The 26006-nt window shown below is 37.8% G+C and overlaps 1 protein-coding gene across 1 annotated transcript; it reads right to left on the reverse strand.

The window, feature by feature from the left end:
- Positions 1–20534: 20534 nt before the first annotated feature.
- LOC149242832 (WEB family protein At2g38370-like) lies at positions 20535–21776 on the reverse strand. Its single transcript, XM_089371032.1, has 2 exons — positions 21096–21776; positions 20535–21047 (listed from the first exon to the last, which is right to left on the reverse strand). Exons 1-2 carry the CDS (start codon positions 21774–21776, stop codon positions 20535–20537), a joined length of 1194 nt encoding a protein of 397 aa, XP_089227158.1.
- Between the last annotated feature and the right edge of the window lie 4230 nt (positions 21777–26006).

A 26006-nucleotide genomic window follows, 5' to 3' on the forward strand; every position in this document is an offset into this window, starting at 1 on the left:
AGACATTAACAAAATTCCTTATAGGAGACATTAGGCAAAGTAATTATTCTCCAATTGTACTCTATTTCCAAGGTCCCTTGGCAAGTCCTTTAGTTTACTGACAGTATACATGATTACAACTAAGACATATAAGAGACATTAAGAAAATTCCTTATAGGAGACATTAAGCAAAGTAATTTGTCTCCAATTGTACTCTGTTTCCAACGACCCTTGGCACATGATTAAGAGTTCCTTATCAAGCACAAACCAAGGGATCAAGTAGAACTCATGAGGTAATGCATCCAAACATGACTAATTGTCTTTTACCCATTCTTCTTAGACCTTCCAACAGTTCATGCTCCCTGGCTTCATTTCTATTAGCATCATTCCTTAGTAAAAATTCTCTATATTAGCGCTTAAAAATATCCTTTATTCTATTTCTATATTTTTTCATCACCCTACTATCCTCCTAAGACCTTTAGTTTTGATGATGATGATCCAAGATCTCCTTATTGATGATTAGTAGTGATAAGAATAGACACAAGGAAAGATAGAGGCACAGAATGGAAAGAAAACACTCTATTCATTACATCGGACTCTCAAAGAGGGCTAATATAATATAAAAAACAACAGTGATTTCCATATTGGTTTCAGTTGGGTTGTCATTAGTCAATTAAAATATATTAAAATAATAGCTAAATTAACTGCTCTAATTAAGGGCAGAATCTCACTGCCTTAATTAGTGAAGACATAGGTAACTAGCTATGAATAGGCTTCAAGGGTCATCATACATGGTTCTCTCAAAATCTTGTTTTTATCTTAAACGTTTAAGACTTTTTTTTGTATTGTCATTGTCCTTGATAGCAACTTTCCCTGATTTTAGTCCCTTTGACATTATAACTCTTAAAACTGAAAGTGAAACTTGAGCTATCAATAAACTTGGGATTTCAAATAACCAATGTGGTAAAAATAAACGGTTGGACATTAATGAAATCATACAGTAAGATAGATTGTCTAGATCTACTGGTGAAGATGACATAAGGCTTATCAATCGGCACTTATAGTCTAGTTGTTGTTCTTTGTTGACTGGACCATCCATGGAAACCCACTGTTTCCAATTGTTTTTTCTTGAGATTGATTTCTAAAATGTTTGATGTCTAAAATCTCCAACATAGAATTCAAATGTTTCATAATTTTCCATTTCATGGCCTTGAGAGTTCCGAATCCATCCCCAGTTCAGTGATCAATCTAGTGAACAAATATTTAAATCATCACCAACGATTCACTGAGCTATTGGTAAGGACTGGTACATCCAATCCCATAAATGTGTTATGTGAACAAGTCATTTGAAGTGTACATAACAAAAACCACATACTGTTCTAGCAATCAAAGTTGTCATTTAACAACATATGCAAGTGGGCCTTACCCACTATCTAGAATGAAAGACGTCAACGAAGGGGATACTGCACATGCTATCCATCCTTGTCATTCTGCATTGAGAATCCCATCACTTAGATTTCTTGCAAAAGACGAATATTTGACCCAACGTTTATTGAGAGCTTGAATTCAATTTTTTGGGGTGCCTTCAACATTACAACACATAAGATGAATTACGATATAATATGTGAAGTTATCACCTCATCGAGTTTAAAATTGTCGCTTCTCTTGATCTCATCTCCCATGGAAACACCTAGTAAGGGAAATGGGGAAGACATGCCTGCCATACACATGAGCAATGTCTTGGAAATTGGTAATTTGAGGATATTGGTTTTTCTTGTATACATGGGAAAAATTCATGGATTCTGGGAAGATTTGCATGAGATTCTCATTTTTCCTTTATTTGTTTCCATAGAAAAAATTTACTTGGATAAATGATTTGGTGAAAGGCAAGTGGAGCAAGCATTAGTAAGTTAAGTTAGATTCCTTTATAATATGGATCTATCCCAACAATTGCTAGCAAATTTTAGAGAGATTCCATATTAGATTAACTTGAACACAAAGGTGAGAATTTGGCCTTGCGATATTACTTTTGGTTTGTCCCCACTAACACTCGACCAATGGTTTAATGATTTTTTTAATACACACTTGATGTTCCAAAATTATTGGATTGTCGATTCAAAGTAGATATCAATGCTAAGACATGTAATTTAGTGAGAAGCCATTATGCCATGAAAGAACATAAGTTGTAGCCCTTGCAAGGATCCAAGTTCCAAATAGCGGTAGAACCCAAGCTGTTGTCTCTTCACAGTAAAAAAACTAGACAAATATAGCCTTTCCGAGCCTCCAGAGGACTCAACCAAATGAGGCAATTTACTTGCATTGGAAAATCTTGAAGTATCGCAGTAGGCTGTGTTTTGTGGCAACATGAAGCTCTCGAAGGGTAATTTTTTTCCTTGACAATTGTACTCTTCTTGTAGTTGCATTTAAAACGTGTGGAGTATGCAATAAGGGGGAAAACTCAGGCAATGTGGCATTGGTTACCACTGGGTTAACCATTGGAACTACTAATTGGTTTCTCAATTCTCATGTTTATGTAGTTGTTGGGTTGAATAACCTTACAACCGCAAATCATTATCTTCCAACTGCTGCTGAAATACACTCTCCTTTTATTTTCCGAGGAAATCCTTGTAGGGAAACTTTTGAGAACTTCCCTATATTTTGCAGATGGCACCCAGTGTAAACCTGTTGGTGCTGATTACAATGCCCAACCCAATAGGGACATTGTGTGAGGCACACAACAAAGACAGGTGGTGTACAAGATCAACCCAGAGACACCTACATGAAACTCAAGGCACTCCACTCAAACTAGCCTACCAGGCCAGCTGAAATATTCATGGTAAAATGGATTTTCTTTAGGAGAGACACCTAAATGGGCATTTGTAATGTTTATCTTGCAATATATTATTTTGGGCACCTCCTTCATAAAGCTAAACTATTTGAAGTCACCATTATATTGTAGTGGATTCTAGAGTGTGTATATTTATGAGATAATTAAAACCACTCATAGGAATTTGATGGTGTCAGGTTTCATTCCCTTGTAGATATCTAATTGTAAGAGGTGTTATCATAATTAAACTTCTAGCTCATCTAAATCCTAAGTTGTTACAAATATGTCACCTCAACCACTTGTTTGGTTTTTGTACAAGAGAAATCTTTATCTTGAAACATTATATAATAAAATGAAAGATTTTTTTGAAATGTTTTGTTGCAGTCAATAACAATTCCATTTCTCTAGCTTGTGGTATGTGGTATTTATTGAATTTTCTCATTCTAAATTGGATTATTTTTCCAAAAATAACCTTGAAGGAGACATCAATGTAGCCTGACCTCCAACAAGGAAGCATTGTTGATTAACATGAAGTGTACTTGATTAATCCTCTCAATTGATTAATGTACATTGTATACTTCTCACAACATTGACGAATATTTTATTTACATCCATATGATATAACTGCCAACCAAAAACTGATGCCAAAGACATGATAGTCCCAACAGAAGAATGCCTAATAGGTGAGGTGTTTTATGGTACTCAAATCTTTTGTAGCTAGAAAATTTCTTTCATGTCAAAGTTGGATAGTCGAGACTCTATAGAGCTTGCATGGCAAAGTAGAGCACATATTGAGGTTCCTTGGAGGTAGAGAGTTTGATGATGGATGACATGCCAGGTGGTGCTATTTTAGTAACATTTATTTTATAGTAAGTGTTGCCATGGGAGATATTTTGGAATTTTGAGGTTCCTATATTTTCGGAGGCTCAACTCGACTTTTTGAGACTCTGTTTTTTAGAAGGGGTCACTACTATTTTTAGTACACCTATTTTTAGGCAATTACATGGTCTTAACTAAATATCCCTTCATATAGGGAATAATGTCAGGCTGCTTTATGAAAATCAAGACTAGATCTTCGTGATGGTATTGATGACCAGTTCATCAATAGGAGCCTCATTTCTCCACTCAGCAGTATATAGATGTATGTATGAAAGCACACAACTTAGCAGAGATCTTAGCAGCAATCCTTAGACTTCTGCATATTTAGGATTCCAAATCTTGATAAAGAAAATACTTAACTGATCTTACTCCCTCTTTACTCAGGGAGACCACAATCCTAAGCTTGAATTTCCAGAGATGGTTCTTCAATATTTCATATGATTAGACTTCCCCAAAAGTATCCATCTGGAAATCTGCTCAGCATGAGATCCATTAAGTCTGAAGATAACTTATTATTGAAATTAAGCATTCCATGATTCTGCAAATACATTTCCATAAACAACAATGTCTTTTGCGATACTTGCGGGGAGGGTTCAACAAAAAAATCCCTCTAAGACCGAAGAGATGTTAGAGGTGAGCTACTCATATAATGTCATAGACATAATCAGTAACCAAAAATGAATGAGAGGATCCTATCATGGACCAGGGAATCTTCAAATCTTACTCCTGCTATTCTGTATTGTCTATGCTATCTTTAACACAATGATTCAATAAATTATCTGGGCTATGCTATAGTTGTACCAACATCTGAGTATTGTAATGAATATAAGGATTTCATATAATATTTCCATGCTATAAATTATCTATCGCAAAACATCCTTGAACTTGTCACCGTCAAACAAGTTTTAATATGAAGACTCTTAGCAAGACATATTTTTACTGAGGAATGGCATACTCATTATAACTATAGTATATATTATATACTTCATCTAGTGAAGGGTCTCGATGATCTGATTCATACATAACCTTATTTTGGTTATCACTGTTTGTTCAAAATTTAGCCATCACATCATTTAATTTATAACCATAACTTCAGCATGTTGTATTCCTTTGATCCAGGTGGACATTGGTGGCCACCTGCCAAGTCAAACTGGGCCTGTTATAGACAATTTTGTGCCTTACAGCAACAAGCATGAATTGTCAATAATCCAAGGGATCCAAAGTTCCCTAAACATGATGTTCCTACCCCTAGAGGAACAAGGTCAGCAAACCAACAGCTCTCAGATCAGTTCTCCACCTGAAAACACTCAAAAACAAGCAATCCTGAAATCAAAGCAGGTGCTCCACTGGGTTTCTGCGCTGAAACACAACTGCTCCATGATGTACCTGTGTTGCAAAGCAGGCAGAACAAAGCCCACCTGCGTTGGGCGAGTTTGGACATGTGGCACAGTGTGTCATTGCTTTGGAATCTTCCAAAAATGACACTTGGATCAGGTATTTCACCTTGTGATGAGTCAGAGGCTTTGTTTCTCCAAGTAGAAGCAAGGTTCACCAAGTGGACTCAAGAACTGAAGATCAACTAAAGATTAACTGAAGAGAGAGAGGACACAAGGCAGCTACACATCAGCTGCAAGCTGACTCATCCTTTCTCAATTCATCTATATATTGAGCTCTCTCCTATGAGCTCAAGAGGATGGAATTTTGTGCAAAGTAATGATATGCTGTTGGTTTCATTCTTGAGTTATTGGGTGATTGTTTGAGAGAGGTGAAGAAGAGAAATTCTTTCTGCTGGGAGGTGTTGCTGGGTTGGAGCCTGCAATGGTTGTAATCCTCTCAGAACCTTTATTTCTTCATTAATAAAAGCTATTGAGGTTCTTCTATGTGCTTTTGTTCAATTATATATTGTGATGATTGCATGTTTGGTTTACACTAATCCATGAACCAGTTATGATTGCATGCCTCTTGTAGTTTCCTTTTTTGTCATTGTGCAGGATCTCATTGTAGCTGGGCAAGCAGAAGGACAAAGAGCTAGGAGCAAGCGGCCAAAGAGGAGAGTTTGGATTCGGCATTAAGCGCAAGGCAACGGTTAGTGCTTCCTCCATTCTCTTTTGCTTTCATAAAGAAGTAAACTTTCATTAGTTTGTTTTACAGTTGTTGCTAAGGAACTGTCACCCTTAGAGTGGGTTAGGGTCATCCGAGTCAGATACTTTTCCCTACAACAAACTGGCGACTCCACTGGGGATCGTATCCGTTTGATTGTGTTTGTAGTATCTTTGCTATTCATTTCCTGAACAAAAGAGTACCAAATCGAAAAGCTTTTGACTATATCAAAAGCGAAGTAGAGGGGCTGCTACTCTTGCTCATTTTCTGAGCAGATTCATGATTTGAAGAGCTGATCTACAAAGATCCTTGTAAGCTCTTAGTGATAGCTTTGCACCTTCTAAATCATCCCTTTGAGTATGCTTGACTGAATGCTTCTGATTTGAGCAAAAACCGTGCATTTTTGAGAAAATTATGACCCGGAAACTGTGAAAACACAACTCTCGTTTTCCAAAGCAGGTAGTACACAGGCTACCTGCTTTGCAACGCAGGTCCCGAACTAACTACCTGCGCTGAGAGCCAGTTTGACTGTGCAGAGCCTGCGTTGACCTAAATTTGCTTAGTGCATTTGGGGTTTCCTCCTTTCTCTTGCCTGTTTTCACTTAGTTTTGCTGCTAGGTGTCAGTCTTGTGCCTGTTTTGAAACCAATATTACTTGCCATCATTCCACCTCTGTTATATAACGAAATTGTACTTGTTCTTTGTATTTCTTGCTCATTTGCAATTTCCCATAACGAAAAGTAAACTAGTCATGCTTTTGGCCTCTTAGATCTGAACCTGTGTTAGGCGTTTTGCTGGTCTAAAGAGTTAGCTTGTTTGCTGTCCATAGCTGATTAGTCATTTTACTTTCGTCATTATGGTTTGATTTCATGTATTTCCAGTGATTAAGCAAGTGAATCTTAAGGTGTCTTTTGATTTTGGACAAGCTTGTTTACTTTCGCTTTAAATCGAAATCAAAGTTATATAACAACTTTCTTTTTGTAACCCATCCACATTAAGAAAGGGAAAAGAAAATACATGCATTGTGCATTTTGCATTTGAAAAAGTTTGCATGATGATTTAGGAGAAAGTGCATTAGTTTGTGCTGTATGAGCTGTGTGAAAAGAATTTGCCTTTCTTCTACCTCAGTAGTTAAGATTTTCATCAGTCAAAAAGATTGAAAAGATTGCTTCTCATCTTAGACTGAATTCAGGAATTTGTTATATACATCTCGTGGTGATCCTTAAAGGCAAACTGCTAAGCAAGATCAACATTAAAATAAATCCAATTTACATAACAACGCTTTGTAACATAACACAAACACATAGAGGTCTAGGTAGAGACGTGTTCCGGCGTCGTTAAACATAGTGACTGTCGATCTCTACGAAGGTGGGTGATTCCTCCTGAGAGTCGGTGGCACTAATACGGACTTGTGCTCCCACGTACCGTCGCGTATATATTGGGAGACCCCTATAGGCAATTATCCTTTATCCTTAGGAAGCCGTGTCGGCCGCCCTACTGATCGCAATGCAGTGAACACAGCATTCACGAAGACTGACCACACGTACCGTAAAACGTATTCCGTGGTTTTGCGAAAGGTTTGGCACACCCTCTGCCTAGAACTCTAGAGCAGTTTCTTTTGGCTTTTTCAAACTCTATAACTGAAAAAGTCCATCCGAGCATTTGTCACTTCGGGCTCGTTAAAACATCGAAGGCGACTAGAGTCATCTTTAGCTTTTTCTCGACTCTTAAAACATGAAAAAGCAAAGTTGTGTCTAAAGCGTCGTTAATAAAATTTATTTTAATCGGAACATAATCACCTCCTATTCCTGCGTTGATCTTCGAAGTTAGTCTTTTGGCATCGTAAGTTCTTGTAGAATCGCTAAGAAATCTTTTGGATAGACTAGATATGTCTGAACAACCGTCGACATCTAGGACTGTGTCGTCTGACACAGCAGCAGCAGAGCCTCCTGCTGCTACTCCAACGATGTTCGCTGGTATACCATCTGTCCCGGCAAATTGTCAACAACAAGCCGGAGTCCCATCAAGGACGACAATATGGTTAGTTCCTATTTCTTCATCCGGATTATCATCTGGTACTTCTTGTGTTGAAACTCAACAAATTGATCCAATGTGTCTTCAAGGGCCAATTTGCCCTTTAAGTACTGGATTTCCACCATGTGGAGGGCAGTATGCTCTTTCATTGTTCCCTCCTAGAGAACAACCATATGAGAGTTTACAACAAGGATCAGGTCAAACTGGAATCACATCCAACGGTTGGGTACCAATACTACCCCAACAACCAGGAGTTGTATCTTCAATGCAACCAGTACACCCTGTGTCGAACATTCCCACCACACCTGCTATGGCGAATGCGTCGCAAGTACAAGCGCTACCTGTTGTAATACAACAACCTCTTGTCTCAGCGGCTCAATCACCACCTCAGGGTAGTGCCTCCTTATCTGGAGCGACTCAGGCTCAAACAAGTACTGTGACTCCTCATCTTGGTCAATCATCCGGTATTGGTCAACAGCAAATGGTCCAACAACCACAGCTGGTTCAATCTCAACAACCGCCATTCCAGCAATCATATCAAGGACCTGAGCAACAAGTCTTTGTAAGTAATGGGCAACCATGCTATAATGGTTATGCCCATCAACCTTGTCAAAGTTGTCAGCATTATGCTGGTCTGCAAAGACCCATTGCTCAGGCGATACCATCTTATCCCGGATATGCTTCGCCTAACCTGAACCAACAGTTGCCCTTTATAGCAACTCTAGAATTACCAGATCTAAACCGGCTGACGAATGATCCAATTGCTTATGCCCCTTGGTGGCCAGCGATTCCGCATAAACTTCCATCGGACATTCCTAAATTCAATGGAAATCCAGGTGAAGATCCGTCGAATCATGTGATGACATTCCACCTATGGTGTTCATCAAACACTCTGAATGATGATTCGATAAGACTTCGCCTCTTCCAGAGGACATTGACAGGTCCAGCGGCTAAATGGTACATTGAATTGCCAAGAGCCTCTTTCGACAATTTCAGCTCCTTAGCCACGACTTTCTTAACCCATTTTCAATGACCGATAAGGTATGAAACAGGAACAAAACTCCTTACCAACTTCAAACAGACAACGGCCACTCACATATCTGATCATATACATGAGTGGCGACGTCGTCGTAGGATGGTGAAAACTTACGTTCCCGATCAGCTGTTAGCTGAATGGTTTATAAAGTCGTTACTTCCGGCTATAACGGAAGATGTGGCCAAGGGAGGAGTCGTAACAGAGGAGCAAGTCATTGCTCGTGCTCAATACTTAGACTTAGTATATACTCAGTCGGGCACGCTCTACGACAAAATACCTGACACCCCTAGACCTGAATTTTCAATTCCTCCCCCTCCTGAATCAAATACTAACTCTCACGCCAGTAATGGCGTGACTGGAAAACGCAAAATTTCTAGTCAAAATGCAAATGAAGAACTTCTTGCCTCAGAAGTAAATGCCATGTCGACCGACAAGGGCAAACAACTGAAGCAACCAGGGGGCAAGAAGATAAAGAAAAGGAAAGGGAGACCCCCGACAGGGTGTCATATATGCGATGAGGATCATTGGACGAAAGATTGTCCACATATACCTGAAGTTAAGAAACTCTTCAAGAGTTCAAAAACCCCAGCAGTATTGACTGATCCGTTCCCTAATCCAAGCCAAAATCTGGTTGCCAATCAAAATGCTTCCCGATCCCAAGTGCTTATGTTGTCCACCTCAAAGCAGCAGAATAATGCTTTGACAAGGAATAAAGGTTACCGGAATCCACATCGGTCGAATAACAAGGCTGATAAACAACCTAGTAGTTCGACAACAACTTTGAACGAAGTTGTGCCGCCCATCGTTCCTAAGCCAATAATAAACTCGCCAAAGGGAGTAGTACACAAATCGACATTTAATCCTCGTGCAAAAGTAACACAGGATTATAATATAATAGAGGACCTGGCTCAATCATCGTCCGCTATGTCGACACCTGAGGTAGTGCAAAATTGCACCTCCCAAGAGCAAGCTTTATTATCAGCTATAGGTGAGATTGGCCCAATGGATTCCAATTTTGTGGCCTTTGATCATAAAGGATATGACCCTAAGTTACCAGCTCAACAAGCTTTCCTTATTAAAGTGAAAGCCCTCAACAAAACTGTTCATCGAACAATTATTGATGAGGGGGCATCTACATGTCTTATGTCGATGAGTTGCTGGAAAAATTTAGGCTCACCACCCTTGTCGAAATCGTCAACGACGTTAAAAGCATTTGATGGACGATCATACACTCCATACGGGATTTTAAATAACTTGCAAGTTGAACTGGGGGGCAAAACAGTAGAAGTTGATGTGGAAGTAATCGACGGAAACCTCGATTACAACATCCTACTGGGAAGGCCTTGGATATATGCCATGGCTGCAGTTGTGTCGACCTACTACAGGAGAATTGTATTTCCTTTTCAGGGAAAAATTACAATCATCGACCAACAAACCTTTCTCCCCAACAGTTCTCAAGTTACGGAAAGCAACACAATGATCCATGAAAGTAATCAATCGCTCCAAAATATTGGAGTAGGTCTCCTAAAAGACCCAACCTTAATGGGTACTTTTTCCCTACCGCTGGCAGGTAATCTGGCGGAAGTAGCCACAGTGGAAACCTACAATATGAAATCTTCTATATCCAACGGATTCAGAAGATTCCTAAATATTTTGTCAACATGGATCGTCGCCCTAATGGAAATACTGTAAATACAGTGGGCCCCGAGGATAGTTCTCTTACTATGTCAACCTCATTAAAAAATGAAACAAATCCCCTTTCCAAAATTCAAAGGTAAACCTTCATTCCAACCACCAAGTTGAATGCAATGAAGCTTGGGGGGCACCCTCCTTTGACATGCGTCATTATGATGCTGGGGGCATGCAAGAATCGAGCAGTTTTAGCAATGTTCATGCTCGTTAAAAAATAAACGAAAGAATCGAGTAGTTTTGTACAGAGTTCATGTTCGTTAAAAAATAAACACAAGTTGTGAGCAATCTTTCCCTACAGTTCAAGCTCATCCAGAAAAAATGAACCGGTAAATAACCTGGAGAAATGTAACCTTTGAAAGCCATATTAAAAGCCCTTGGTCGTGTTTATATGCCATCACCTACATCCGTTCATTTGGCCAATCGTTCACCTCCATATGTTTGTTTACCCATTTTGAGGAACAACTGCGAAGAGTGATTTCACTTAGCCATCCTTGTGACACTATCGTGATTGGAGAATTCCAACCTGTACCTGGAATCTGCTGCTATCCCTGTTCATCACTCGTTCCTCAAAAGACGAGTCTTCTTTGAGCTCTTTTCACTGACTCGTAAAATATGAAAAGTTTGCCGAGTTTTGGCCTTCTAGCTCGTTAAAAGGACCGGAAGAGCTATCCCTCCTCTAGATTTTAATCTTTTTGGACCTGAGGGATTATTGCACAAAAAGATCGAGCGCTTTTTTTGTTCGGCTCGTTAAAGAAATCGAAAATTCATCCCTTCTGTATTGTTTTATACTTTTTCGGACTTAAGGGATTAGTGACGAAAAAGGAATTTTGGAGTTAACTTTTCGTACCTTTTCAGACTCTCTAAAAATGAAAAGGACCGAGTTTTCTTTGTCGTTAGACTCGTTAAAATGATTAAATAGCGACAAACTTGTCTTTAGACGAGAACGAGTTTCCCTATCGCTAGGCTCGTTAAAACATAGCGATGGGCTTGCCCGAAGGGCAAGTTATAGAACAAGCATATGTTATCCTCCTCAAGCTTGACAAAAATAAAGAGGTACTGGTCAGCAATGACTGGGGAAAAATTGGGAGAACCTCACAGCATTAATGGTAGCAAGTCGCTCTTGAACATGACACTTTGTCCTCCGTCCGCATCGGGTTGGGTTGTTTCATTCACCGGTCGCAGAACCATGGTCCTCGCCACACCGTCCACAATTGGGGTAATGCTACCAATCCATCACATCAGTGTCGTTATATGTTCAAGAGATGTGGTTCTGTAAAGAGTCAACCCTGTTCCGCCCACTGCCATACATTATCCTTCATCCACTTCATGACCGCCACCCTGAATTATACATCACAGTTTGTTTTCACCTCATCATAATCACTAGCTCCGTTCCGTGTCACTGATGTGGGATTCATTAAGGCCCTCCTTTGACGGATCGCTCCTTGTCGACATCAGCTCATTATCCAAGGAGTTGATCTAGGAACACCCCCTCAGTACTTTGAAGCTTGCATGCCTCAATGGCAAGTTTCTCACTTCCGGCGACAGGTATACATCAATGACCTTCGACCAGAAGATTTTGCATGGTGGTCGACGCCAAGTCCTTTATTCCCACCATGTAGATTGTACTGCCGTACCTTGAGGGTCATCATCCTTATCGGTGATTCCTCTCACGCTTGTTAACGGTTTACATTATTGACCGGTAATCAAGCGATGTCTTTCCATGTTCGACTTCAAGAAATTCTCACATGGATCGACTTGTACATCGAGTGAAGATCGAAAGAGATTGAAGACCCCAGATCTAGTTTCATCCATCCGGGTTGCGATATATATTCAGGACATAAAGACATTTGATATGTACATCATTGCAACAGATGATCATCCTTCTCAAAAGATGATAAAATTCGGCAGAAAATTATCAGTGAAGGACGATAAATTCGGCAGAGAATTATCAGTCTAGCATCAGACGATCGTCTGTTCTATGTACCAAAATGTATTTATAAAGCTGAGCATGGGAATGCCCGCCTCAGCTAGATCATGAAAAATGTATGAAAAATAATGTATTGTATTGTATCTTATTACAGGACACTTCTCAGCAGATCGAATGAACTTCGGATCCTCTCAATAAAGCATTTCACCCGATAAACGACCTCATACTTTAGGGGGCATCTGTTATAGACAATTTTGTGCCTTACAGCAACAAGCATGAATTGTCAATAATCCAAGGGATCCAAAGTTCCCTAAACATGATGTTCCTACCCCTAGAGGAACAAGGTCAGCAAACCAACAGCTCTCAGATCAGTTCTCCACCTGAAAACACTCAAAAACAAGCAATCCTGAAATCAAAGCAGGTGCTCCACTGGGTTTTTGCGTTGAAACACAACTGCTCCATGATGTACCTGCGTTGCAAAGCAGGCAGAACAAAGCCCACCTGCGTTGGGCGAGTTTGGACATGTGGCACAGTGTGTCATTGCTTTGGAATCTTCCAAAAATGACACTTGGATCAGGTATTTCGCCTTGTGATGAGTCAGAGGCTTTGTTTCTCCAAGTGGAAGCAAGGTTCACCAAGTGGACTCAAGAACTGAAGATCAACTAAAGATTAACTGAAGAGAGAGAGGACACAAGGCAGCTACACATCAGTTGCAAGCTGACTCATCCTTTCTCAATTCATCTATATATTGAGCTCTCTCCTATGAGCTCAGGAGGCTGGAATTTTGTGCAAAGTAATGATATGCTGTTGGTTTCATTCTTGAGTTATTGGGTGATTGTTTGAGAGAGGTGAAGAAGAGCAATTCTTTCTGCTGGGAGGTGTTGCTGGGTTGGAGCCTGCAATGGTTGTAATCCTCTCAGAACCTTTATTTCTTCATTAATAAAAGCTATTGAGGTTCTTCTATGTGCTTTTGTTCAATTATATATTGTGATGATTGCATGTTTGGTTTACACTAATCCATGAACCAGTTATGATTGCATGCCTCTTGTAGTTTCCTTCTTTGTCATTGTGCAGGATCTCATTGTAGCTGGGCGAGCAGAAGGACAAAGAGCTAGGAGCAAGCGGCCAAAGAGGAGAGTTTGGATTCGGCATTAAGCGCAAGGCAACGGTTAGTGCTTCCTCCATTCTCTTTTGCTTTCATAAAGAAGTAAACTTTCATTAGTTTGTTTTACAGTTGTTGCTAAGGAACTGTCACCCTTAGAGTGGGTTAGGGTCATCCGAGTCAGATACTTTTCCCTACAATAGGGCCCCCACCATTGTCTTTCTCAGCACTTTCAGTTTCCTTAATTGTAGCACAACTTACTATTTTTAGCAGTTTTTCGGGTCCTGAACTTCCGGAGCCGTTTTGAGGCCCTAAACGATGTTTTTTTGGGGAATCCGGGGGCAACATGGGTCCATGGAATGGACCGATGTTGCCCGTTCCAACAATGATAGTGCTCGGATAGATCTTTCTAATGAGCTATTATACGCGTCAAACGGAGATCATATGCCAAAGTTACGACCCCGGGAAGTTGATGTACCAACTTACCCCCAAACGGGACCCACAGTTTGGCGTTTCATCTCCTAGGGTTAGGTTTTGGAATGTTAAGGGTTTTCCATTGTTTCTCAACAATAAATAGGCCTTCGAGCCTCATTGTAACACAGTTCAGAGGCATGTAGCCATCACATCTCTTCTCAGAGATAAGCTACCATCGCCCTAGCTGGTTTATTTCCATTTCTGGTTGTAAGCATATGTCTGTATTTTCCATTAATGAAATGAAGTATTATTTCCGCTGCATCTTTGTGTATATGGTCATCTCTGTAATTTGTTGCGTTCCTGTTTAAATCCGGATCATCCTTTCGATTCAGTCAAATTATGAACAATCTCAGAAGAATAGATTCTGATCTCTTGTAGCATTTCGATAGCATAACCTTAGATGTCATGTAGTAACTTAGTATGACACATATTACTCTAATTCAATCACGTGTAAATTGAGTAATATGTAGATTAACTCTTGGACTTCTTGGATCAAGATCATCAACAATTTGATGTAGTCTTTGGATATTTTAAACCCCATCATCTAACAACCGGTGTAGACCTACCTTACCTAACCTATTTATTGCAATATGGATTAGAAATCCTTAGAATGGTGTCATAACATGTCTCCTTAGATCCCATAGAGATATTATTTGGATATGAGTCTTCGTTCTGCTTGTATAGGTGACACACCACTCCTTAACAAAGATCTAGATATGAATGTCATAAACAATATTCTTCAACAAAGAAATGTACCTAGTAATAGAGGAGGGTCTGGCAAATTTCTAATACTCTTTTCAAGGACATCTTTACTAAGATAAAAAATCCCTTTTTTGTTGAGGCTTGATCAAACCAAGGCAGCAACTCCCTCTTTCTCCAATGATCCTTCTTACTGCATAAGATATGGAAATGTAAAGAGGATCTTGCTATCTATATCTTAGGTCATGATCCTTCCTATAGCATAATATATGTAATTGTAGGATCTCAGTCTCTATATCTCAGATTTGCATTGTATCAACAAAAATTATAAGTTTAGACCAACTAAGCTCCATGTGCAATAGGTTGTAATAGGATTGTTCTCATTGTATGATTTCATACAGGGATGGATTGTTTGAGGATTTTTCAATGCATGCTCTCAGCCTTATTACCTAATCAACACATTTAGGACCTTTTCTTCAAGGAGAAACAAGAATATCAGCCTATTCAACCACCCTTGATAGGTTGACTTCTTTAGAAGATAGGGATGGGGTATATATATGAGACTAGGTCATAGCTGCTCGAATTTTCTACTAGTGGCTTCTACTTCTAACTGTTCTTCATGAATGATCACTTCAAGAGTGTTATAACCCTTATCCAAGATGCCAAATTAAAAAGGATCTGTACTTTCTTTTACCGACAGAGAAAAAACTGTCAAAAAAGAACAATTCTACTATTTTCTTTAGATTGTTCCTCGAGATAGGAATTTGATTTTCTCATAAAAGTTTCACTAATCAGGGCCTTCATTTATTCTGGAAGTAGCTTTGCATACTCTAAGGGAATCACCCTCATTAAAAACTTCAAAGAGTTTGATCTGTTGTCCTTGGTAGCTTCATCAATTTCATTTTCAAGACTTGTCATTCCAATTATTGCAGTTACCTCAGAGAGTTTTAAATTTCAGCCCTGTATGAGTCTATGGTGGAATATAGCTCCCATGTTAGAGAAGAGTGTGAATAAGTTTCAATGGATCGTATGGAGGTGGATGAGGTTCAATCCACGTTGTAGCCTAAAAGCAAAGCCTACAAGGTTCTTTTTGAAGCTGTAGTTGCTTTCAATCCCAATGAAGAAAACAAATCTAACCTTGACTTAAGTGAGGAAGGTGAGTCATTAGCCTTTCTGGCTCAGTTTCCTGATCCTAGTGGTGAGCCCACAATCCTTCCACCCCATAATCCTAAGACTAAGTATCTATCTCCCCAACCTCAATTTCTTTGTTATCGTCGTGAAAGAGACATAGAGTTTGAAGTTAGGGGACTATCTTTTGGGGAGAATGAGGTTTTGGAATCTAAACCGGAAAGTGGACTTACCGAAGTCACAAAGATTAAGGAAATATAGTCCCTCGGAGACCAAATGGCTTTTGTAGGTTTATCCACTGATTGTAGAGAAATCCATGAGGTTGAAGAAAAAGAAATAGCATCAGTTGATAAATCTGAAGAAAAGCCCTGCAACACTAGTGGTGCTACCTTTAAACCCAGGTTGAACATTTTTGAAAAAGAGTGGGCAATGTATGATGATGAAGATGAAGAGGAGGAGGAGAAGCCCTCTGGATGGTTGAGAATTTCATTGTTGTTTGTGTTTGTTTTTTTGTGTGCTTCAGTTTCTTTTTTGGGATCTAGAAGCCCCGATCTTCTACCACCATCTTTGAAAAACAATGCATTAGCCACTGGTGAGTTTTATGCCTCGACAGTGAATGCTGTTAAAGATGTAGAATTGTTTTGGAGACAAGATTCTATCAAAGATATGAATCCTTCTCCTTTACAGTATTCAACGACAAAATTTGATGTTATCGTAGAGAATTTTAAGTTCTAGTTTGATTCATCCTTGACTAAGCTAAAGGTGCTAACAAATTATATGATGGAAAGAATCATGGAGAAATCCTTTGAGAATAACCATAACAGTGTTATTGAAGGAATGGGTAATCATATTGGCTTGGAAACTATTGTAAAATGGGACATCAAGGACCATAACCTTTCCTCTGATGAGAGCTTACTAGAGAAGGGGAGTAGCATAGAGGGAATTCTGAAGGGATTTGATCAATTTGTTTCCTCTTCAGTTCATAATGAACTTTCCACCCAAATAACCAGGTCAAGGGAGGGAGACCATGTCCTAGAGGGGAATACTAGGCTTGAAGTTGATCTTCATAGTGCATATGAGAACCCATCATCCTCTGGAATGCAAGAAAAAGAGTATAAAATTGGAGCACATGAACATGGAAACTTAATGCCATTATCTTCTCCAGAAACCCTTCCTCATTTACACATACCTTTATCCACCTACTCTGACATAGATGATGAAACGATATTTATGGTAGAGAAAAGGGTTTTGGGGAATCTATGTTCTCATCTTCTTCATATAGAATAGACATTTATGCTGCTTCTGAGGAATCTCTACCTATGCTTCATTCTTAAGAAGCAGATAATATCAATGAACATGCTTCTGAAGTAGCATACATTGATGAGATTCCTGAAACTACCATCCTTCCTAACCATGACTAGAAGTTTGTATCAGTTGTCAGTGAAGATTCAGAAGTCAGTGAACCTTTCATTCCTTTGGTTTCATAGAGAAACTCAGAAGTAAAGAAAGAATCTGAGGCATTAGACATGGACAACCAAACACTTGAGAATGTGACTATTGAATATATTGCAGAAAATATATCTGATTTAATTTCTGAAGCTTTTCCATAGATTGAAATATCATGGATCCCTAGCTTTCTATTCACTGGGATGTGAATTGGTCAAATACAATAAAATTTTGGATGCATGTATTATTAATTGAAGAGTTGAAGTTATGATTCTGGATAAGGTGGTAATTCTTATTGTTTTGTTAGAAAGTGTTTTTAAAGCTTATGCATGGCTTATTCTTTACGTACCATAACACAAGGGCCTTTAAAGAGGTTGCAATTATTCGTCATCCACATGTAGGGGAATATGCCTCTGGTTTTATTACATCATCGCTTGTCCTTCTGGTTGTTTCTTATGCTTTAGATGTCCTTGAAGATGCTTTAGATATCCTTGAAGTTAAGTTAATACTGAAGCATTCCACATGAATGTTGAAATTGAGTGGCAGATGGAAATGTTTCTTGCATATCTGCAAATTAATATCTATTTTCAAATTATCATTATTGTCATAAATAAAAATCCATGTTTATTGGTAAACATGCAATGTCTTTTGACATGCTATAGTTTAAATAAATATTATTTCAATTTGTGAGGTAGGTAGTTCTTACTTTTCTCCCATTGTCATATGCAGGTTGAGAGTGGAGATGAAGAAATCTGGAGTGTCTATGTTCCCATGAATCATCTATATATTGGTGATATTTTCCTTGTTAACTCTAAATATATTATTCGACCAAACTTATTTGTTTGCAAAACCATAGGTAGATAGTCATGCATTTTTCTTTCATTACTGTTATTATTTATGGTGTATATGTTTCCATGATATATTTCATTCTTTTTGGGATTTTGTTTCATAGATCTAGGGATGGTACTTTACCCTCTTCTTTTCACTTTCCTTCCTATCCATTCTTACTTCCTTGGAGTCGTGTGTTTTAAATTCATATCCCAACTTCATTGGAGACCCACATTATCACTTCATATATTGTACATTTGTAGTAGTGGAAAGTAATCATGGGAGGAAGGAGAAAGTTATTAACATAGAATGGATTCCCAACACAGGGACATTGCATTGTAGTAGTAAGACCTGAAATTCTTATGAGCATCGCATATATAACAACCAAAAACCAAAGAGGGCCTACAAGACATGACACTAAAACCATTAGTGATATTAATGAAAGAGTGAAGGAGGATGATATAACATTGGGGACGTGCACTCAAAAGGAATGGAATCCCAACATGGGAATGTGCCACTTTGGTAATGAGACTTGAAACTATTACAAACCCCATATATATAGTCATTATTATTATTTTTTCGAAGGAAAATCTCATGGGAAATCCAAGGGATGCTTCCCCACATTTGTGGATGATATCCCTTGTAAACTTGTTGACATAGACTTGTTAGTTTAACTTAGGGGGATTTGGTTTGGAGCTTCAGAAGAAAATGAGAAATTGTTGGAATGACCCATTTTAGGAATTTTGAGCATTTTCAAGGGAGTAGAGACATAGTGCTTTCTCTTTCTTTGTCTTTGCACAATCTTGTGATTTCTTGCGGTCTGGATTCAGTAGGCATGTGTGTTTGGGTCATGTCCTTGATTTAGGACCATGTGATACATTTTTTTTGTTTTGTATGCCCCTATCCTTAGCTTTGAGCAAGAATAGTTGTGAAATTGTATGACCTCTTCTTTGTTGACAACTTAATGAATCATTAGGGGGAACCTAACCATGTTTGAGTGTGGAGGAGATAAGTGTGGAGGTGGGGTTTTACATATGGACTTTATATATTGTACATATGTAGCAGTGGTATCCCTTTGTCTATATTTTCTCTTTTTTCTTTGTCAAATAGTGTCGGTGTTGCCCAAGATGCTTATTGTGTGATAATCCTTTGCAAGGTCATTATTGGGGACAATGATATGTTGGTTAATTTTATTATGAGATATGATTTGTGTGCTTCGTTTATTCTATGCAAAATGGAAAGTCCTCGAGATTGGATGGTTTTCCTTATGAAGTCTCAAGTTCACGTGGGACTTTATTGGGGATCATATTTGTTGTTTAAATGTAGATTTGTCTTTTCTAGGTTCCTCTTTGAGTCCCTCAACTCTCAATTATGGCTTGATGAAGCCTATTCCTAAGAATGAAAAGAGAGACTCTATATGTGTTTGGTAGCTTATTACTTTTCTTACCATTGCTTACAAATTTGTGGCAAAGGCTTCTGCTTTTAGGATCTAGTGAGTTTCCAAGTATGTAGTGCGACCGAAGTGGACTAGGTCTGTCCAGGGGTTTGGTTAGCCTGGGAGGCAATGGAGTGGGCTAGAGAGATAGGGAAACAATGCCCTAAGTTGAAGATTGACTTTGAAAATCTTTTGATCGAGTTGGTTGTTCTTTCATCTTTAAGATACATTGATGTTCTTAGGTTATGATTCATAGTGAGTGGGTATAGTGAGTGATCTTTTCACCAATTCCTTGGCCTTCGTTTTTTCATAAATCCTTATCCCTACGAATAGTGTTACGTTATTAGATTCAATAGGGCCATCCTTTGGTGCCTTATGAATAAGGTAAAATTCTTACCCACATAAAACTTCAATGTGTTAACAAGAAAAAATAGGGAAGTATATATATGCCAACATAGGAGCCCAAATGACACATATCAGAACTAGGAACAGACATATCCCACTGCAAAATTTTCTTGCCTTACTTTGCTTTTTACCTAGTTGATTCTCTCCTTTGGAAAGGGTTATATCACATTTGACCAAATACAGACTTGCATAAATATCTTCCAATTGAATATCACACACAAATTCATTGTGCCATGTTTACAGAGTAATACATCAAACTTTTGCATGATCTGTCATGAATCAATGAGATGACAAATGTATAACATATAGACGTTTTCATGAATGATATCAAAGTATTTCAAGAAAATCATTGCATCTTTAAAAAATAGGAAAATCTTGTCTCTGCAGGAAAAGGTTGTTACCTTCCCATTTTTAGTAAAAATTGCATCCGTGACCAGATGAAAAACCCAGTGACCTTAATGGACCATGCAGCGAATTAAATATAAGTAGCCCAACTTTGCTTCCAAAATAGGCAAACTGTCATTTATTTCAATGTATTTTTTTTCTACTTTCCCATAGATAATGCAAACTGTGGAAACTGGAACTTCCTTCTCTTAGAAACAAGTGACTTATCTAAAGGCCTTTCATCAAACTTATTTTCCATGGAAACTTTCATGTTCAACACCTCACCCAATGATGTTATTGGCATGGTGGGAATATTTTCTTGCTCATTTCTATTGTCCAGATCATTTAGATCATAATATGCATGGTTTTTCCAATTACTGACTCGGTTGTGTGGTGCACCATATCTCTTTGGTGCAATAGATAAATTACCAAATTTTCTATGTTGTCCATTTTGTGCTCTCCATCTCCTAAGCTGATCCTCAACTATCAATTTCACTGCATTTTCCCTCTTTTCCTTCTGTGAGGAAACTTGAAGAGCCTCCCTCCTTGCTATTATCTCTTTATTTTCTTCTTCCAATCTCTTCAATATTTCCCATTTACTATCCTTAGTTTCATCTATTTGGGCTACAACAGCGACCACCTGCTTGTTAGCAAGTTCCTCAACTTCACGTGCCTGATTGGTCAGTGAAAAGTACTCATTAAGTGAAAGTGTAACTCATACAGTCCTGGTCTCAGAATATCCAACAATTGACTCACTCTGATTCATATCCTCAATCCTAGCAAGAGACAATACTTTTGATGCCCAAGCTGCTTCTGCCATTTTTATAGCTACTTGTAGCCTACTCTCTACAGTTCTAGTACCAACATTTGATTGTGCAACTTCTTCCTTTGCTTTGTGCATATCCTCTCTAGTTGCTTCAGCTTCAATCTTGTCCTTAGCTCCCTCAGTAGCTGCTCGTTGTAAATCTTTGTCATATCTTCCTTGGATTTCCTCTCTCCATCTGGCCGATTTAATTGTTTGTCTTGTTTGATTCAATACATCCTCTAGAGAAGCAACTATTGCATAAGACTTTGCTACCCTTTCCCATGTTTCTTCTAACATTGCACTTTCCCTCTCCAACTCTTCTCTGAGTGGCTCAATGGAAGTTGCTAAATAAGTTACCTCATGTGTGGCTTTGTTTAGATTTTCTCTCATCTTCCCATGTTCTACTATAGTTATATATTCAACCTTAGCTCTTTTAACCTCTCGACTCTTTGCAAGATCTAGGTCATCCAATGCCTTAGAGAGAGAATTTTCAACTACATGCATATCCACTCCTAGTTTAAGTTCTGACTCTTTAACAACTGCTAATTCTAGTTTCAAGCTATGCAATAAAGAGGATGAGGCATCCAGCTTTAACATTAGATCCTTAACAAGAACTACTTCATGATTCAGCCTAATCAGTTCCTGGTTGACATGCTCTATTTCTTTCCCCTTCTCCTCATACTCTCAGTCTTTGGCCATAGCTACAACATGTTGCTTTTCTTTTGTTTCCATATATAAGCTCTGAGCTTATCCAATAAATTCTTTGTGGTTAATTATTCTATGGCTAGTGCATCTGACTGTTTCGGCACCTCTTCAGAAGCTGCCAATGCATTGATTGCATTTTCAAGAGTAATGTCCCCCAATTTAACTGAAAATAGGTATTCTAAAATATCATGCTCAAGCTCCTATTTGACAGCTTGTAGTTCTAAGATTACTGATGCATTTCTTTCCTTTTCAACCTGTACCAGTGTCTTCATAATGATATTTTCTTCATCCAAATCAGCATTGTCCTTCTCCACAACTCTTGGCCTTGCAAATTCAGAGTCAACATTTACTTGCCTTTCTAAAGTGTTAGCACCCTCCAAATTTAATGTTAATTCCTTTATGAGTCACATCATTTTTTCCATCTCGAATATAGCCTGTGATTTTTCATATTTTGTTGTAATCATAAGTTCTTTCAGTTCTTTAAGCTCTTCTACCATCTTTTCAAGCTCGGCTGCTACATACTGGTGTCTCTGTACATACAGTTTTTGTGTTATTTTGTACCACCTGATATAAAGTCTAGAATCTCATCTTGTAAGTCAATTAGAATAGTTGCAAGAATAATGTTGAAGAAAATAGATCTTTCTTGAAGTTCTTCTTTAGAGTCATAATTTTATTCATTCATAACTACCATATTACAAGTTACATGAATAGTATGAAGTGATTTCTTATCTATAAGATACAAGCTTCATTCCAGTAAAAGTGTTAATAACAGTAATACCAACCACAATCAATAGTGTCACCTTATATGGGATTAAAAGAAAGGCTTATACTAATATATAGTGTGATCGCCTAATATAGCTTATCCATATTGTCAAGGTTATAGGTATGTTAAATATGTACAAACTTGTGAATACAGGTTGTGGGTTGTGAATATCATTAATTATGGAAAGTTGGAAACTAGTGTACTCAATGCTTATAGTGGTAAAGAAATAGGGCATCATTGAGCTAAGTGTATTGAACTTGAACTATACTATCATTCATAAGGATATTAATCCCATGACTATGACTACTCTAATATGCTACCATAATTGTGTCACAACCTTACTGTTATTGACCGATGATAAATACCCATATAGATGGCTTACACACAATGTAATAAGTATTAGTACTATTCAACAAGGTCATGATTACTCCATAAGACTAAGTGCATAGATTGGTATCATTACAACTGTTAACACATAGTCTAATATGTAGAAGCCACCAGCTTGATCATATACAAATATCCTATACGTATTTATCATCAAAGTGTATTCCATTCTGCTTATATTTGCATATGCCTTCTTGTCACATGCATTCTTATATTCATGGAAGGGCAGTGCAGAAATTGATATCACAGTAGTATAGAAAAATGAAAAAAATGTAAAATTCAGGAGTACCCCCTGTCCTCAATGGTTGACAGAGGGTGTTGGGTATGTTATAGATGCAATAGTGAAGCATACATTTTGCTTGATTGTTAGCCCCTTGCCCAACAAAAGTTTTGAAAGAAATAAAATGATTTTCGTTCAAGAATGGGTTGTCCCCTACTTCACACATACGTGGGGATCCTTGACACCATCAAAAGATCCCCGTGCCATATACAAATCTATTTCTAGAATTTTCAGAGTTCTAGAAAGCTTTATGTTAATAGGTTTCCAGATTCCTCCATAGGAAAATCTAACTTAATGATACACTTCGATTGAAAGAATTTTGTTGCTTTGAAAGGCCATTTCATTAGACTTCTCCCTAAGTTTAGGGTATCAATGGGAATAGGTGTTTTTTAATCTTTGTATGTCTTATTTTTTCTTTACTGCTAGTCATTATCACTAGTGGTAGCTCTTGATAGTTCTTTGGGTTGACATAATCTCTTATTGATATGTGAAGCATGGAATTTAAAGAAGGGAATTCCGTCCATATAAGCTGGGTGTATGCATGATCAGAATGGGGAAGGGAACTCTTTGTGAATGTTTAAATATGGGTTTCCAGGCTAGAACTCAGGGCTACTTGCAATGAGAGAATCCACAAGATGGAATCTTTGGAGAAAATGAGTCTGGATTCTGGAAAGATTATTATAGACATGTAGTGTGAAGGAGAAAAGCTACAGGAGAACAAGAGGATGTGGTTGTTTATGGCCTATTATTTTTTTTAGCTATGTTTGGAATGCTTTAGGAACATGGTTGGAAGGGTAGAGAATCAATATGTTTTGGGAAATTATTTCTTATTAATGCAGATTTTAATAAGATCATTTGAACATATCAATTGAAATACATCTCAACCTGTAGTTATTTGTTTTGTAGAAGATTCCTCGTATAATCAGAAATGTCGTTGGGCGTGACATGTGGGTGTCTACATTATGTAAGAAGATTAAGGATCACTGGTACCAGTTAGGTTATAACAATAGGACAGGATCGTTGTAGTTCAACAACATAGTTCTAGAATCTGTTATTCCACATTGAATGCAATCAAATTTTTAAATGTGTTGTGAACTAGCCTATTTACATTCATATATAGGTAGCTGAACAGGAATTTCCAATTATTGTAGCCAGTGGGTGAGTGTTTAAGCCTCAAATATTTTTGTGCCTGTATGGATTTTATTAGTCTGTGATCTGAGGCTTCCTTTCTTGTGTAGAGAGGAGAACATAGCATACAAGTAGCTTGATCCTGGTTCCCGGGTGTTGATTTTGAAAGCACTATGTGAGATTCGGGTTGAGGTATAAAACATATTTGCATTTCTATTTTGGTGGTATCATCAAAATGCAATGATTCCATTCGTCATATGATGTGACCAAGTTTAAAGAAAAGCATGAATTTGATGATATTTTACCTTTAGTGTTCTTAAATTTGGTGATAATATATGTTTTTAAATAAAATTGCATTTTTCTTAGGTAAAATTGTTCTTAGTTGCCTCATGATCAACATCGCAGTTCTGTTGTATTGCTTCCAAAATAGTTCATAGATAACAAGATCTCCATTTTTGCAGTCAAAAAATCATTAGGTGCTTGTTTGGTGGTGCCAATACTTGCAAAGCATTACATCTATATCCATGTTTTTTCAGATTCTCTTTAGTTGCATATTTTTCTAACATTTAATCTTTCTGAGAACAACTAATTAATGTGACCATTATCTTTAGGCCTTTCATAGATGATAGTGAGAGGATATTCAACTCCATATCTAGAATTCTCTCAAGCATGGAGTTCAAATCTCAACATTTTGTAATGAGCAGATCGAGGGGGATTCACATGGAACTTCCTACTGGTAAAGCTGTAGATATTATGGAGTCTTTGATGTTGCATTCTTATTTCTAGACTATTGCGATTTTCATGATTTTAAGGCCATCTTAGCCTTATTATGAGTTCATTTGTTACAATTTTAGAACTTATACCCTAATCCTTAATTGTTATAAGGTGGAGTTTCTGGAAATATATTGCACAAAAGAAACAAAATTTTAAGTATGTGGGTGCTTGCTTTGTTGAGTGAGACCATAGGAAGGATCATAACAAGTGGTATTAAAGAGCCATAGTTGTAGAGCTTGTTGTGTCAAACCTGTATTTTTCCTTCTTTTTGGTTCATTCCAGGTCTTTTTATTCGAGTATTTACTATTGTTATAATTGATGTTTTCATCGTGTTGTATTCTTTACTTGATTTTTTTAGGAATTTGTGAGAAATCGATTCTAATATTTATATGTTGGATTGATTTTAAGGTATGAGGGTGATTCCATTATTGGTGACCATTTATACAGGAAGATTCAAAAGATTGAGGTAAAAAATAAGACTAGGGTAAATGTCGTTTGTCCTTTCTAGTTTAAAGGTTTAGATTGTGAATAATTGTTGCATTATATAACATATTTCATTGCATGAAGAATAAAAATCATAAAATGATAAATAAGTAAGTCACTTCATAATGTTGAAGCCATTTTTTGGCATTCCATATGTAACCTCAGATGTTAATGCTTGGTTGCAACTATTCGTAAGACACTTGGTAATGAATGATTCTAACAACTACGATTGTAGATCTCTACATGGGTTCAGTTTAGTAGTGAATGCATTTATTCAAGCCATCTCCATCGTCCTTTATGTCCCACGACA

Source organism: Pinus tabuliformis, chromosome 8 (genome assembly GCF_031772625.1).
Source record: "Pinus tabuliformis cultivar Carrire ecotype Pingquan chromosome 8, CPIR1, whole genome shotgun sequence".
Lineage (NCBI taxonomy): Eukaryota > Viridiplantae > Streptophyta > Pinopsida > Pinales > Pinaceae > Pinus > Pinus tabuliformis.

Excerpts from the sequence above, each read along its gene's own strand:
- LOC149242832 (XM_089371032.1), bottom strand. The coding sequence starts at position 21,776 with ATGTTAAAGCTGGATGCCTCATCCTCTTTATTGCATAGCTTGAAACTA. Across the intron at positions 21,048-21,095 it reads GATATTCTGAGACCAGGACT|GCACGTGAAGTTGAGGAACT; the intron begins GTATGAGTTACA and ends CTGACCAATCAG.